Genomic DNA, 15,493 nt, shown 5'->3' with positions numbered 1-15,493 from the left:
CAGATTACATTACACTGTTTAACTTTGTTCTTATTTAGTCTTGAGAGCTGTTTGGCATCTTTTACTACAAGTATTTAAGATGGAATGTATATCTTGGAATGGCTTCACTAGTTATAGGTAATCAGCGTAATGTGACTTGCAGTTAATTATGATTGGACTGATTGGCAGACAAGAGGCAATTAAAGAAGAGAACCCATCAAAAATAAAATTTGAGCATATACTTCAAAATGAAATGAGTCTGATAGAACAAATTTTAGGTACATTCAATATATTAGCTTAAAAGATATTTACTTAAAAATAATATATGGGTGTAACTATAAGTTAATTACATGGTTTTTACAGGTACTGACCACAAATGCCCCCCCTCCTAGTCACACTGAAATAACTATTTCACACATCATTAACTCGTCAGCTCTAGTTTGGTCCTGGTGATTCTTTGTTAACCCGATTAATGAATGTCTACAGACTGCATTAAAGAAAAAAAATATCAACAAACGACTGCTGAAAACTTTACCAAAGTAACACTTTATTAAATTGTTATAATACACCACAGAGGTACAGACATAGTTATGGGATGAACATCAGCTGCCGTTAAGGCCAGTCCAATGGGCAAATACAGTGCCGCTTCGCATCAGTGACATTACAGTACATCGATTTACAGAACACCAGTGTCCTCAGTCATTTACTTAGTAATCTTAAAAAAAATTACTTAATAATCCACCAGCTCCATTAGGTCCTAATAGTAAAACATACACAATGAAAATGAATGAAAATGAAACATTGGTTGGGACATACATTTCAACTTTATAAAACTTTGGTGATTGTGTTTAAGTTTTCAATTTTAACAAAAAAAAATAAATAAAAAAAAAAAAAAAATAAAAGGGTCTTCAACTTACTGGAGCCATATAAAAATAATGCAGAATATGCTAATCAAAATGAATGCATACCAAATCAATGTGTACACTGAAATCAGTATTATTAAAATTAAAGTATAAAATTGGATTTATGCACATATTCACAAGAGTTCTGCGTAAAACCTGCATATAGATAGAATATGAGTATGTTGCTGGCAAAAGGAATGATGAAATAAGAGGACACCAAATAACTCCAACTATAACACATCAAATTATTATCTTTTCAATGAACTGTGGGGCATAAAAAAAACAAAAAAAACATGAAAACATGTTGCACAATCCGCACACAACATGTAGATATACCAGACCTTGGAACAAATCAAAACTGTTCTTGGGAAAAAAAGGGAATGCATACACACACCTAAAAAATAATCTGTGCCACACAGGCTGAAAAATCAAAGGACAACATTTTTTAACAAAAGAGGTTGATTCAGCGACTGATTAGTCCCCAAGCTCTCCTGGCCTGTGGCGTGAGTAGTAAGCACAATATGGTAATCATGTTCAAAGTGTGTGATGTACATATGATAATCATCAAACCTCTGAGAGTTCATCATCTGTGTTAAGTTGGCTTTGTGGCACTGCTGCGAGGCTCCCAAAGTAGCAGCAGCAAGTGTCCTGAAAAGGAGGGGGGGGTATTTCACAAGAGATGGCCTAGGAGTTTTGACAGGCCTCTGAGGTCAACATGGTGAGGGGACCCGTATCAGTGGCTAATCTCATGCTTCCACATCATTAAGCTCTGGGGGCAGGGGGGACTTGGGATGTTTGCTTTCAAAGTGTTGCTTGAAGGTCTTGGGATCCGGCATCTGAGTCTGAATATGAATTAGGAATTAAGAATCAGTGTTAGATGACTACTCAGCTACTTTAAATATTTAATTATTGTGGTGACATCCCTCGGTATCGTTGTTCTTAAGTCATCTTCTCCACCCTTTATTCTACCACTGTTTTATGGCGCTACTTCTTCACCTAGCAACTTTGTCAGTATCAGGCATTTCAATACTGAGATTCTGCAAAAAATTACAAGACATTCCCTTGTCTAAACCAAAGATGTCAGATTTATGGCCGCTTCTAGTTGTGTCTCATGTCCACAATATTCGACTGCCCCATTTACACTGACATGGTCCGCCTTCATCACTAGCATATACTGTATGCCAGCATATTCAGGGGCTGAACCCCCATTTCACCTGTCTGTCAGACAGGAATGCCACTATATGAGATAAAACGTATGTGTAAAAAGGCCCATCGACACTGCACCTACTCCAACACTTACTGTGCGTTCACACCAAGAGTGGCTGAGGCATCCTGACGGAACGGAAGTCATTCATTTTCAGTCATCGTCTCTCAGTGGCGACAGTAGGGGTTAAGTCATTGAGAGACCTCAGACCCATACAGACCAGCCTCAGACGAGTCCAGGAAGTGACGTCAATTCCGGAAATAAGTACATAATTTACTTTACTCTTTATGGAGAATACAGCGGGAAAAAACGTGTTTTCTTTTACAGTTCATGGAAAAAATAGTCACATTAGGTAGAAGCTTTTTATTATTATTCGTAATTTACATTTATTTATTAAATAATCGATCGCCACTGACTATCCACGTGATCTGCCAGAGTCAGCTGGGAGGAGCTTGTGACTCACGCATAGGGACTCATGGCAGATATTGCACGAGATTTTGGTTTATGGCTATCGTTTAGATGTCCTTCCTATTCATTAACATGAACATGATGACTGACTAAATAAATGACTATGATGTTTAATGTAGGCATACATTTAACAAGTTATCATTATATCGCATCAATTAAGTGTTACTGTGTGACTACTGCTTTACACTACAGCATAAAAATAGGCTATCAACAAGTTTGCAGTATCACTGTTGCAGAAATCACATACAAGAAGGCATCCTCTTGATTGTTTGTAAATTTGTGCACATTCCAACATAAGGAAGCAGCATGAGGAAACTTGTCCTTTTTCTGCCTTATTTTTTTAACTATTTTTATGAGTCTGCAGTTTCACTGAGTACAGCTGTTACAAGAGGGTCTGGCGTCCCTTTGTTATGATGCACTTCCTGCGACGCAGTCATTCGTCTCTAAATTACTTAACTACCTCTCCGTGGCGAGCAGACGCAAAACTGCTCATCATCATTTCAATGAGATACTAGCCTGGTCCCTTTCAATGCGTTTACGTTTCCCCTCAGCCACCAGGATGGCGGGCCAATCAGCAACAAGAGGATGACGTTAGTTTCAAAATCAAAAGTGGTAGCAATGTCTGCAAAGATAAAAAAATTGCAGTCTGAAGAATGCATAAATTTATACAGCAAAGGTAAAAATACATTGTTTCCTGACTGCCGATGCAGTTTATTATCAGTTTGTAAAGGTTAGGCAAAAACTAGGAATCCCTGATTAAGATCATTGGTTAGACTGGACCAATGATTTCAAATGTTTTCAGAGACGTCCTTCGCATTATATACGGATCTTTGCCAAACGAATGTCCGACCCTTTGGGTGATTCAGATATGATGCTTACATGCGGACATTATGTGTGAACGACACCGACGCACATGAACAGAATCTCTGCGTGGTTGAACACGCACATGAACAGAATCTCTGCATGTTCTTCGCTTTATTCAGACATGAGCTCATTTACATAATGTCCATCCAAAATACTAGGTGGGAAGTAGTGTAAGAACTGGCAAAGTTCGGAGTTCCAAATAGCCGGTTATGTTGTTCAGATATAAGACCCAACCGCTTGATATCCGCAGAACATGCGGACTTACACCTATGTCTGAAAGCAGCTAAAGTTAGCGCGACGTTTATGCTATTACAATGCTAGGATTGGAAACATTTTGCAATTGAGTACCTAGACTCTCTTCAAAGTGAGTGAGTCTGGTGAAACCAGGCTATGTGATTCCCACAGTTCTTTTAAAAATTTAACATATGACTGAACATTTCAGCAGGTGCCTGGAATACCTCCTACGTTCAAGTGTCAAAAGCAGAGCAGCCAGAATAAATCTAGACGCCCTCACCGGTCCCATTGTGGCACATAACTTAACTTACTGTTATTTCAAATTGAACATCAAACCAAAGCCATATTCAGAATTATATAGACTACAGCTTAACATATATCCGAGATGATTCCTTATAATAGACCTATATAAACTCACACAGCCAAAACCAGCAACAGGGCAACATCATGCGTCACTGTCTGCATTGTTCAACATTAATTGTTGTTGGGACCTTAACAGAACAGGCATTATATCATGTGTTCATTGTGACACCCATCTTCCTCTGACTTCAGCAACAACGACTTAATAGTTCCAGCCCCTGTTCCAGCCTGTTCTATAAATCCATCAATAAACTAAGCTGATTAATATAAAAATAACAGAAAATGATGGATAAAATGTTGATCAGTGTTCAAAACCTAAGAAGACATCTTCAAATGCCTTGTCTCTTGTCTCTAAGAAGACATCTTCAAATGCCTCTACAAAGTCCACACACAAAAACACTTCATAGAGCAGTAAGTAAAGCTGGAATCCAATAATTCTCTCTTTAAATATTACTCAAACTGATTAATTGATTACCAAAATAGTTGTTGAATGGCAAATAATCGAATACTTGACAACAAACTGATCAAATGTTGCATCCCTACATACTAGACGTTGCCCTAATCCTTAAAGGAAAATGGACATCCTTTACAAAGATGCTGGTTACTACAGAGAGTTCATACCCGACACACAGTGCAAGTGTAGACAAGGGCAGCCTTAGCTGCTGCCTTCTGGTCGTGCCCCTTGGCTTTTTTAATCTCCGCCTGTTTCTTAGCATTCTTCTGTTGGGACTGGATCTTCTGGTGCCCGCGAGCCATGGCTGGTACCTGGTATTGCAAGGCAAGTCAGTTCATAAGGTTTCCCATTAGTGTTACACATAGAGGAAGTACCTAGAAGAGCTTGATATGATGGTTGTAAACCTCTGGAGCCAAGTATGAAGATACGCACAGCTGTAGGACTTTTAGGAAGTGCTACACTGACAGCAGTCAGACAAATTAAATGGACTTTGTTCAAATAAAAAAAAATATAATAATAAAATGATAATTGTTGTGGAGGGACACAAAGATGACCAGGATCAATGGACAAGACACGCATGGGCACAGCACAGCCAAATATCCATGGCAACTACGTTACTGCAAGAACTGAGCATGAAAGGTAAGCTTTTTTACCCCCTCATTTTACAAAAAGAAAGCAACCCCATCCTTTCAGTACAACCAAAGGTTGCTCTAATTTCCCTAAAATTACTATTTGGACGTTCAAAGAATAAGCCACCTTCCAAAGTGGGTTACTTGACATTTTAGGTCACTAGGAGAGAGCACATCTCTGACATTTCCCCGAAGAAGGCCAATGTTGAGAAGTAAAAAAGGTTCGGGAGGAGAAACAACTGGGTCATTTAACAGGGAGAAATATAAATTGTGTGCTGGTAGAATCTTTCAGGGAGAATCAGAGACAACTTGCACAGCTGTAAAGATGCATGGGCAGTAGCCTAACCAAATGGACATGCATTCGTTTCTACAGCGAATAAGTTAGTTAACAACATTTCCATCACGGTTATTGTTGTTATCAGTTTGATTTATAAATCAGCAAGTTTATGGGTACACAAACAGAAAAGCAAGTAGCTTAACAGTCGTAGTTCTTATCGGCCGAGACTACTCAGCTGAAGAACTATGGTTAGCAATGGTTGTTTCACTAACGTTATCTGCTTATATCACCATTTAGTTAACTTACCCATGTATCTCTACGTCATGTGCACAGTGTTTTTTAAGGACAATCATCCTAATGGATAAACCTTAGAATCATTTACTTTATTTTGCAAACATAACCCGTAAATACATAGTTTTGTATAGCCATAACTAGGTATTCTAGTTGTTTTAACTAACGTTAGAGCTAACACACTAGCTGAGCCAGCACCATGCAAGACAATAAGCCGATATGACTCAAATCAGCAGATGAACAGAATGTAGATGTAATCAGATTTGACGTCCACTGTTCAACGATAGCGAAGACAAACTGCCAGTAGGCGTATATTTATTTCGATAACTCACTAAAAGCAGAAACATCAATATCGCTTAATTGTGTATTGTTCACTAACGTTATTGTTACTCAAGATTAGTGTTAGCATAACTAGACGCAGTTGGTTGGTTAGCCAGTAACTCTTAGCTAACATTAATGATGAGGGATTTGGCTGACGTTAAATACTAACAACAAAGATAGATATATAGTATAGTCAAGTAGCTAACCTCTCGAAATTACTCTCTTACCTTTAGCAGTATGTCGTTTAAGTAGCAGCTCAAAAACGTGCCACTCTATATATTCAAAAAGTCTGTGTTTTCTTAGCAGCTCTGACTTCCTCGCTACTTGGGTAACAATTCCAAGCTAATATGGCTTTGGGTTAGCTAGCTAGTAGCCGCACAGAGCATGCGTGCTTTGATAACCCCTCCCAGTTTACTGGATCAATCCAGTGTGGAGGAACAACCGTGACAGGATTTTGATGCAACAGGTAACTGCTGCATGTGATCCTGATGGACAAATCCAAAATCAAACCAACAGCAGAATATAATTTTCAGTGGGTCTAATTTTATTATTATTCCATTATTATTCCTATAGTTGTGACAGAAGTCTATTTGCCTAGTGGGGTAAGTATGTTTATTGAGCCACTTTAAATGGTGAATTTTCTCAGTTCAGTGCTTTTGTTTGAAAATGTCTTCACATCAACCTTGTCAACTTAACTAGAAGTGGAAATAATATATTTTGATAGAATATACATCTGTTTTTATATATATGGAGGAGCAATAAAGTGCAGCACTGTGCACCAAATGTTGATCCCTGACCAACACCATGGCAGACTGTCTGAGTATGACCTCAGCCCACCAACGGAAGCTGCTGTCTTTCAGTGAGGCGAGATCTGAGCAAGATGAATGCCAATACCTCTCATCGAACACTCTATGAAGAATCAGAGAGACGTCCACTAGATTATGGTAAGAAATTTATTTCCACAATAGTGGATATATCAGTCATCTAGAATTCTTTGAACTCTTAATATATACAGTACAGTATGAAATAATAAAACTGTGCAGTATTCCGTTGAAAGCAAAATCAAACCAAAAGAGTGTCCAATCACAATCCAGTATATTTTCTGGTTGGAATATTGTAATCAACCATCGGAACTTTCGAGGTATTCCTCACTATCATCCTCTTCTCCACTTTGTGTTCTGTTTACCACCATAGAGTTCTCATTGCCAATGATGACATACTCCACATGCGAGTCCTGCACCTGGATATGGTGAGGTTCTCCAGAGATCTCTGCTGCTCTCTGCTGACCAGACATCGGAATGCTTCTCACAGTATCTGTTTAGAAAAAAGTTACATTTTATCCTTAACACAAGTGATATTCGCACCTGTAAACATTTGTATTTGAAACAGGCCCTCACTGAATTAATTCAAATCATTAAAGTACATACAAATACATAAACAATGTATCCTATAGACTCTTTCAACTACATAAAATATTGTGCCTTCCCATGGCATTTCCAGTGGTACAGAAAACAACATGATTAATAGTAACTAAGGGTTAAAAAAAAAAGCTTTAAAGTTGACAGTTTATAGAGCACTACGCTAAAGCCTGATACATTTTCAATACAACTTATCTGCATTGATTTTGAACAATAAAACTGGAAACCCAATAGGAACGGATTGAAAGAGCCTATACTTAGGGAAAACATTAATGTGATAATGTTCAATCCTCACCTTGTAAACTATAGTCTTGTCTCTCAGCCACAAGATGCTCCTGTTCGGTGGAAATTATTTGGCTACTCTGGTTCCCAATGACACAGTGAGTCAAGTTTGAGTTGTGAATGTTTATGATGTAGGCTGGTGTGTAAGGAGTAAACTTCTTCTCTGGAGAGGAGCAAAATTGAGAAGTGGACTTTTCTGTGTAATCTCCGGGCATCACTGCGGAGAAAAGTAAACACTGTTTAACAATGACCTTTAAGAGTGAAAGGGGCTCACCATAAACACCCACACTCACACCTGACTTGTGTAAAGAGTCTGTTCAGGAGGTGAGTCATGTGCGCATGCAATCACAATAACTGTTGACAGATCAAAATGGTCCTCTAAGGAAAACATACCTGTAGATAGGTAGTTCCTGGATGGCTGTTCATCAGTGGTTTTTGATGGTGTGGATACAGTATAGTCTGGATAAAAGATAATAAAGCAGTTAAATAAAGTAGTAACAAATCAGTAATTTTCTGTCTAAAGCAGAGTAACCCCACTCTCGACCCTTACGAAAAAAGGAATCTTCCAGTGGTTAGGTACAGAAATATTATAGTAATCTTAGGAGTATTATATGATAGGAATCTTATCTTGGGCTTGGGACATACTATAGAAGTGCTAGACTGTACTATAGGAACACTATGAGGGTAAGGAGGTAGGATATTAAAGAACATCAAAGAAGTATTAAACATAGAAGTACCATAAAACTACAGTAGAAATGTTACAAGGGAAAAAATTAAACCTTTAGGTCCTTGGCCTACAATATTCTCAATGGAAAATGTGTCAACTTATGCAGAAGAGTAGATAAGTTGCGACATATCAGGGGTACCTGTTAGTTTCTCAGACAGATCCGGATTACAATGTGCCAGGCATTGGTAGAACTGCAAGCATGCATGCCGACCTTTCCGTAAGACGATCTGAAGTAGTTGGGAGGCTTTTTGCGTCCCTGTTGGTTGAGACGTAATAACTCCAACTTCATGATTTGTAATGGTCCGTGTATGGAACAGGTAAGTTGTCATCTTCTCCACTAAGCAGGGTGGTAATGACTGACTGAGAGTGAACAAGTGACTTCTTAATTGCTTCTCTGTTCGAGAGGATGATGTCAACACACACACACACACACACACACACACACACACACATGCAACGAGAGGGGGGATGTCTTAATGAATTAGTCACAACAAAGTAATGGCATTATGTTAGGTATATTTTCGGTCCTAACGTTACTGTCTATGTAGCCATCTGATTCAAAGATTTCTCTTAGCCTAGTGAACACCAGATTTCTTAAATCTTAGTCTCAACGAACCTGACAGTTTGAGTTCACCAGGCTCAGTTTCAACCATAGACAGTAAGGGTCTTAACGAATAGAACAGGTTCGCCTGGGTTCACCCAGGCTAACACCTTGGTAAAAGCTAGAATTGAAAATTAGCTAAAGGTAAAGTTCTAATGCAACGTAGCTTGGCTACTTACCAGGGGAAACAACGAAGCCACTTGTGGGTGCGTTTACTGTTAGATCCATTTGTGGGCGTCAATGCCACAAAGAAATCCCTGTATTTAACTAATCCATTAACAGTTTAACCAGAGACGTTATTAACGAAGACTTCGGTTTAACCCTACAGCCTAGCCTACTACTGATATATTGTAGTTTTGGGAGGGACTTGGAAATATCTTCTTCGGAAAGTCCCTGCCATGCCTGCGCGTGCTGTAGATGTACTTTCCCGTGGTTGTCTTCTCTGATCTTCTCCGTGTGTGGTAGCTGACCAATGCTTTTGTGTGAGGTCATCAAGAAATATTCTTTTAGATTCAATTTAATAGCTGCATGTAAAATAATAATACTTACTACCGAAGTTACATGTTCAGACCTATTTTTTACAGTCTGGTTCAGACGTGTGCAAGGGGGAGGGGTTACGCAGCCTCACGCAGCATCCACTGGCACGAGCTCACCACTCATTGGTCACCGTCATCCTGGGCGGATCCATTATTCCTGCACCGAGAAAGATGCTGAAGATGTCGTTACCGGTAGCTGAAGTATATTGAATTCGAACCTGCTACCAACAAATTTTGGAGGACAAGAGTCAAAATTGCAACATGAAAATTTGGAGTACAGAACATATATTCAGGTAATGTTAAGTAGCTTACCAAAGCTTAACCTGATACTGTACATTATGATGAAACTGGCATCTTATTTGCAGGAATAAATCAGCTAATGCTACTCGAACTAGCGACATACTAATTATTGGCATACTTTCTGATTGCTGAGAAATAAATAATGATAAATGAATGTGTTTCAGATTCCTCGAACGATAGTGCTATTCGAGGGTGAATACTGCTTGGCGTTTTACTAATGATCAATAACGTTACCAAAATGTGAAATATACAGATGTGAGGACCTTAGAGGCTAATGGCACTGAAGTTATCTTGACCCTTACGCTAGATATTGTGGGATAACGTCAGAAAACTATGGCATTGCACATCCAATGTGGTCAGAAAGACACCGAGAGACAGGAAGCAATCAGTGCTGATTCAACATCTAGATATTGTCAGTGATTGTAATCCTGACAGTGACACCGCATAGAAGCTAGTCTCCTTGGTATCAAAACATCTATACAAATACGTTTAAATGTGTGACATAATTTGAACACTGCAGAAATATGGCTAAAAAATAGCGTAACTGCCTTATAAGACAAACAATTGTAGTAGGCTTATACAAATGTCAAATGTATTTACTCTAATTATATACTGTATAACACTAAAATGAGTACTGTCTGAAAAGAATGTGGTGAGAGAATATTATGGCAAGGACATAGCCTAGTTTGCGAAAAAGAGCCCGTGAATAAAACTAATGTTTAAAAGAGTCTGGGGATCTAAAGACAGGTAGCTGCTAGAATAATAAGAAGGGGACAAAGATGAAAGAGCAGGCAAGGATAGGATAAAACAAAACAAAACATAGGAATTAGAGGACTGTGAAGTGAGTTTCATGTGCAGAGAGAATATATCACTTCAAAGGACTAGTACACAGAATCACACATTGTTAGTAAATGCATTACAGTGTTTCCAACAGAATTAAATTCCACTGTGGTGGTTGGTTTGCAGAATTAACTTGAATACAACAGTTTTTTAACAAATTAGCACAGCGTGGTTATGATGCTAACCAGATTTAAGCACAATTTAGTACAACCTGGAAAATCATTGTGTGGTGGTCAATGTTGATATTGTGCTGGGCCGCCACATATAAGTCAATGTATGGGAAACACTGCATTATAACAGGAAGAGAGGATGAGAACGAATGACTGGTAGCCGACACCAATGTTCACCAACACCAATGTTCTCGTTTGTGTTCATAGCTACCCTTGGGAGACGGTGATCAAGGCAGCCATGAGGAAGTACCCCAATCCCATGAACCCCAGCGTTGTGGGAGTGGATGTCCTGGACAGGAAACTGGACACAGACGGTCGCCTTCACAGCCACCGGCTGCTCAGCACAGAGTGGGGCCTACCGGGCATCGTCCGAGCGGTCAGTGTCTGGATAGTAAGGCGATTTGTGGCCTGTCAGTGAGAGTCTACGATTTCTCATGAAATCATTAGATGAAGTAATTTAAATCTTAAATAAAGTAACTTAAATGTTTCAGATAAAATCTTTTTCATCACGTTATTAAAGCATTTATTTAACATTATAAGCACTTCACCTCAAGATCTTATAATTTCCCTTTTTTTAGTCAGAAATATGTATGCCCCAATATGGCATTTAAATACTTTACAGAGGGTGCAATTACTATATTATAATCATTTGTTTATTGACACTACAGTCTGCTTTTAGTAGAATGACAATGACAATTGCTGAGTACAAATAATTTGTGTTGAAGCACACATCATTCCCTTCAGTAGTAAGGACTCCACCCTCCTTGTAGATGACGTTGGAATGATTTCCATCATGTCTTTTTTTGCACTTAAGATTTTGGGGACAAATCGAACAGTAACCTATGTGAAAGAGCTCTCCATTGTGGACCCCAAAGACAAGAAAATGGAACTGTACTCCACAAATGTGAGTGATTACAAACTCAACTACTACTCAATTGCATGGGTGTGGCACATGTAAAAACACAATTGCTGGAAGATTGCCCTTCTTTACAGCTAACTGTACACATTTTGTTCACTCTTCAGATTACTCTGACCAATCTTGTGTCCGTTGATGAACGTCTCCTTTACAGACCTCACCCAGACAACCCTGATGTGTAAGACATATGAAATCACTTCACTGGGGACATCTCTAGCTATTTTTTTGTGTCTGTATAGAACAATGCTAAAATGTTGTTTATTTCTGTATAATGATGTTTTTTGCAGCACCATTCTTACACAAGAGGCCATAATCACAGTGAAAGGCGTCAGCCTCAGCAGCTACCTTGAGGGCTTGATGGCCCTCAGCATGTCTGCAAACGCCAGAAAGGTACTTCACAAGCCTTTACCCCACAGTACTTTGGCATTATTTTTGTTTTTTTCCTGTGGTGCCATTTCATTCTGCCAACATTCTGAAAACATGTCAGTTTTGCAAGCAGAAGAGTGAACTGAAACTGAAGCTCATAAATGAAACTCACCACAGCTCAGTCATCCCCCTGACGACATACGACGTGTGGACATTTTTCCTTTGTTTAAAAAGAGGAAATGGGGGATTCATAGAGAACCTCTCATGCTGTGATTGTATAGGCCACCGCTACCGCAGGTTCTCCTTCTGTTTTCCCCTCCATGGTCACACACTGGACATGCAGCTAAATTTGGCTTTCGAAAATGTAATTATGGACTCACACACACCAATAAATCCAAAAAAGGATCACTTTTGCCCAGATGACGCAATCAGTCCAGCTGTCATGTAGTAGTGACAATCCAGAAAACTGTGACGTTTTTAGAGGAAATCTTTATGCCCAAAGACAATGGATACTAGTAATGGGAAGGTGAGCTGAGGATAAGAGGGGAACCTCCCCTCTGTGTCTTCACGCACTTTGGAAGTCCCTGGTAAATTTGGATATGAGATAATATACAGTATGGTGGTGACTAGATAGTTCAATAATGTTTCAAAAATCTGAGGCACTCAAAAAATGCCTCTGGCCCCAGCTGTGGCGCGACTAGCTGGGGCACCTGCACCGTACGCCGGCGACCTGGGTTTGATTCCCGCCCCGTTGTCCTTTCCGGATCCCACCCCGACTCTCTCTCCCACTCGCTTCCTGTCATTCTTCACTGTCCTGTCATTAAAAGGCATAAATAAAAATTTTAAAAAGCCTCTAATCTCACATTCTCACATGGATATTCAGTTAAAACATGCCTAAGATAGTGCTGTGGACTGATTGTACGACTGCTTTGCTTTTTGTGTTTGCTGTAGGGCTGGGATGCAATTGAGTGGATCATTCAAAATTCAGAACGGGAGAAAGTTCCTCTATGTGACCTGTGCTAGACATGGGTAACTGAAATTCTAATTTTGAACTTGACTTCACTTTGCATATAGACATGAGATCTTTTCTTGATTTGACTGTATACATATAATATATTGTGGTTATGAGTGTGTGTGTGTATGTCTGTGAGTGTGTATGTGTGTGTAGTTTTTGTATTTGTGTATTCTCTGTCTTCCTACTTCCTTCATTTGCCTGCAAAATAACCATTTGTGTGTTTGGGTGTGTGTGTGTGTGTGTATGTGTGTTTGTGTGTGTTCCCTTGTGTGTGTGCCTTCAGAGCCTTAACCACGTCCACCAGAAGCCAAGGAACCTCAACATTAGCAGAAGGACAGAAGCACCTCCAGATACCACAGCTAGCCTAACCGACTGTAACTTGCCTCAGTTCTGCAGAAGCACACTCCGAGTAAACCTGTGGAGCTCATGGACACTGGACTTGAGTGTGTGAGTGCCACTTCAGTCCCATGGAGATGATTTTTACCAGATTCCACCTTCAGGGAGTGGCAGAGGGGGCAGTAGGCCATATTTGAACCACAGACGCTGCAGCCTGATGTTATGAGCATCGTGGATCACAGTTCTTTAAAAAAAAACATTGGGAATTTCAAATGAAATCACTGATACATCTCTTTTTTTTTTTTTTTTTTAAAGGTACATTCCAGGATGTTCTCTGATATTTTGTGGGCATGATTTTCAGAATAGTTACTGATACCAAAGATTCTAGAACAGAGCTCTGTTCTAGAATCTTTGCTGATACATTGTGCAGCACAATGGTTTTCTTCAGCACTGACACAAAGTCAGTTTCTATTCATAATGGACTTCCTGTTACATCTCTGGCTTTCGTCAGATTTTAAAGGGACTTTTTGCCACTTCTGAACAGCTATGCATGCCACATTAGCCAAATGTTGTATTGGTTTTGACCATGCCGTCATTGCTATCATTGCTATTGGTTTTTATTTGATTTAGCCTCATTTCAGACTTCCAAATTTCATATCAAATTGCAGATTGCAGCCATAAAGTAATCAGGCTATGCATTAGATATCTTAGCTATTCAGAGAATGCATTCTGAAGTTTATTTTCATGAAGAGGTATGCGATCATTGTGCTGTGAAGTGACAAAATTAATATGGAACAGTATGTAGCAACATTGGATCGTTCTGACCAAGACACATCCAGCCATTTTGAAGTCTAATACAAACCTGTCTTATCTGTGTGGCCATTTCAGACTCAAAGCAGTGCCATTGGTGCACTAGAATGGACCCATACACCAAGGTAGATGATGATCAAATTCTTTGTACCTAATCTGATATGAATTTGAATCACTTGGAAGATATGCCATCGCATTTGTGTAAATGAAACAGTGGAAGTTCAGAATCACTGGGTATTGATAGAGCACTGGTACATTTTGTGTGCTCAGAACAGAATTTACTATTAAAAAATCTTGTGATTTGAACCTGTGGGCTCTTCTGTTGTTTAATGGTCAGGTAAATGAATCACACTTCAGTGCTATTTAGGAGTGGTGTTTCTGTTATATTAATGGTTTTCTTCAAGCCATGCAGTCTGGTGCGTTGTGGAGCCTATAGGGAACGGCTGCTAGTGTAGCACAAAGCAGGCAGCTAGAGACGGCACAGCAGCAGGATGAAGTGTTTTGTCAAACCAGCGGTTAGAACCAAAGATTCTAGAGCTCTGTTCTAGAATCTTTGGTTAGAACGTCCCTCGCGCCTTTAGCCTCTCAGTGAGCGATACAGACACAGAGCCTGGTCTCTTACACTACTATCCAGATTCACCCATTTGGTGCTGATGTCCATCATCTAAATGGTCAGAATGTCTCCTTTTTACTAATGTGAAGTAAATGTGTTTGCACTTTCAGAACTAATGTTAATGGAAACTGCTAAATTTAGATCAAAGAACTTTCCATCTTCAACTATTTATTTGCCAATATGCTGTCTATAGTCCTTAAAACACAGAGGATTAGCACTTTATTTTTGTTTACATGCTATGCACAGTTATGGTTAGAAGCTAGTGGTACAGTTATTGCTACTGAAATGTTTATGTTTACTTTGTGTTGATTCTGAATGGCACTAAGTCTTAATATATGTTTGATATTTTATATTTATGTTGAAACACTGAACTGTTCTTTATTAAAACCAATGTTGAAACTGGTTAATGAAATGACTGCTGTTTTTGAAAAAACTTCTGACAGTAAAGCAAAAACCTCTAAAAGCTCTCTGCCTCATCTTGTCAGTAACATCGTTTCACCTTTTTCCAGGATAGAAACCTGCTATGGTCAAAGCAATATGAGACATTTTTTATCCTTGTAACCTTAAACCCTGTATTTGA

General features: G+C 39.2%; 3 protein-coding genes across 5 annotated transcripts; 1 reads left to right on the top strand and 2 right to left on the bottom strand.

Annotated features, from left to right (window-relative positions):
* Window positions 1-506: 506 nt before the first annotated feature.
* On the bottom strand, window positions 507-6,360 carry LOC125306308 (zinc finger protein 706). 2 transcript variants are annotated; one of them, XM_048261602.1, is made up of 3 exons: window positions 6,211-6,360; window positions 4,633-4,776; window positions 507-1,723 (listed from the first exon to the last, which is right to left on the bottom strand). In XM_048261602.1, exons 2-3 carry the CDS (start codon window positions 4,765-4,767, stop codon window positions 1,628-1,630), a joined length of 231 nt encoding a protein of 76 aa, XP_048117559.1. In that variant the 5' UTR covers window positions 4,768-4,776; window positions 6,211-6,360; the 3' UTR covers window positions 507-1,627. The 2 variants fall into 2 exon arrangements, with proteins under 2 accessions (XP_048117559.1, XP_048117560.1); XM_048261603.1 differs by lacking the exon at window positions 6,211-6,360 and having other exon boundaries at window positions 4,633-6,204.
* Window positions 6,361-6,922: 562 nt separating this feature from the next.
* si:dkey-29h14.10 lies at window positions 6,923-11,152 on the bottom strand. Its single transcript, XM_048261593.1, has 6 exons — window positions 11,069-11,152; window positions 9,191-9,704; window positions 8,550-8,804; window positions 8,077-8,142; window positions 7,697-7,900; window positions 6,923-7,297 (listed from the first exon to the last, which is right to left on the bottom strand). Exons 2-6 carry the CDS (start codon window positions 9,237-9,239, stop codon window positions 7,104-7,106), a joined length of 768 nt encoding a protein of 255 aa, XP_048117550.1. The 5' UTR covers window positions 9,240-9,704; window positions 11,069-11,152; the 3' UTR covers window positions 6,923-7,103.
* On the top strand, window positions 9,693-15,315 carry prelid3a (PRELI domain containing 3A). Of its 2 annotated transcripts, XR_007195535.1 has the most exons (8): window positions 9,693-9,840; window positions 11,065-11,233; window positions 11,672-11,761; window positions 11,881-11,951; window positions 12,061-12,163; window positions 13,091-13,168; window positions 13,438-13,601; window positions 14,379-15,315. XR_007195535.1 is itself a non-coding variant. In XM_048261601.1 (7 exons), the coding sequence occupies exons 1-6, from the start codon at window positions 9,809-9,811 to the stop codon at window positions 13,160-13,162; spliced, it is 537 nt and encodes a 178-aa protein (XP_048117558.1). In that variant the 5' UTR covers window positions 9,693-9,808; the 3' UTR covers window positions 13,163-13,168; window positions 13,438-15,315. The 2 variants fall into 2 exon arrangements, 1 of the variants encoding a protein (XP_048117558.1); XM_048261601.1 differs by having other exon boundaries at window positions 13,438-15,315.
* The last annotated feature ends 178 nt before the right edge of the window (window positions 15,316-15,493 follow it).

This window comes from Alosa alosa, chromosome 13 (genome assembly GCF_017589495.1).
Source record: "Alosa alosa isolate M-15738 ecotype Scorff River chromosome 13, AALO_Geno_1.1, whole genome shotgun sequence".
In the NCBI taxonomy this organism is placed as follows: Eukaryota; Metazoa; Chordata; class Actinopteri; order Clupeiformes; family Clupeidae; genus Alosa; species Alosa alosa.
Note: the sequence above shows the minus strand (reverse complement) of the source record. Positions and strands in the feature narration are given on the sequence as shown.

Coding starts and splice junctions, on each gene's coding strand:
- prelid3a (XM_048261601.1), top strand. CDS start 9,809: ATGAAAATTTGGAGTACAGAACATATATTCAG. Junction 11,234..11,671: donor TACCGGGCATCGTCCGAGCG/GTCAGTGTCTGG, acceptor TTTGCACTTAAG/ATTTTGGGGACAAATCGAAC. Junction 11,952..12,060: donor CACCCAGACAACCCTGATGT/GTAAGACATATG, acceptor TGTTTTTTGCAG/CACCATTCTTACACAAGAGG.
- LOC125306308 (XM_048261602.1), bottom strand. CDS start 4,767: ATGGCTCGCGGGCACCAGAAGATCCAGTCCCAACAGAAGAATGCTAAG. Junction 1,724..4,632: donor ACACTTGCACTGTGTGTCGG/GTATGAACTCTC, acceptor ATTCATATTCAG/ACTCAGATGCCGGATCCCAA.
- si:dkey-29h14.10 (XM_048261593.1), bottom strand. CDS start 9,239: ATGGATCTAACAGTAAACGCACCCACAAGTGGCTTCGTTGTTTCCCCT. Junction 8,805..9,190: donor TGGCTTCGTTGTTTCCCCTG/GTAAGTAGCCAA, acceptor CCTCTCGAACAG/AGAAGCAATTAAGAAGTCAC. Junction 7,298..7,696: donor ACAAGACTATAGTTTACAAG/GTGAGGATTGAA, acceptor TTTTCTAAACAG/ATACTGTGAGAAGCATTCCG.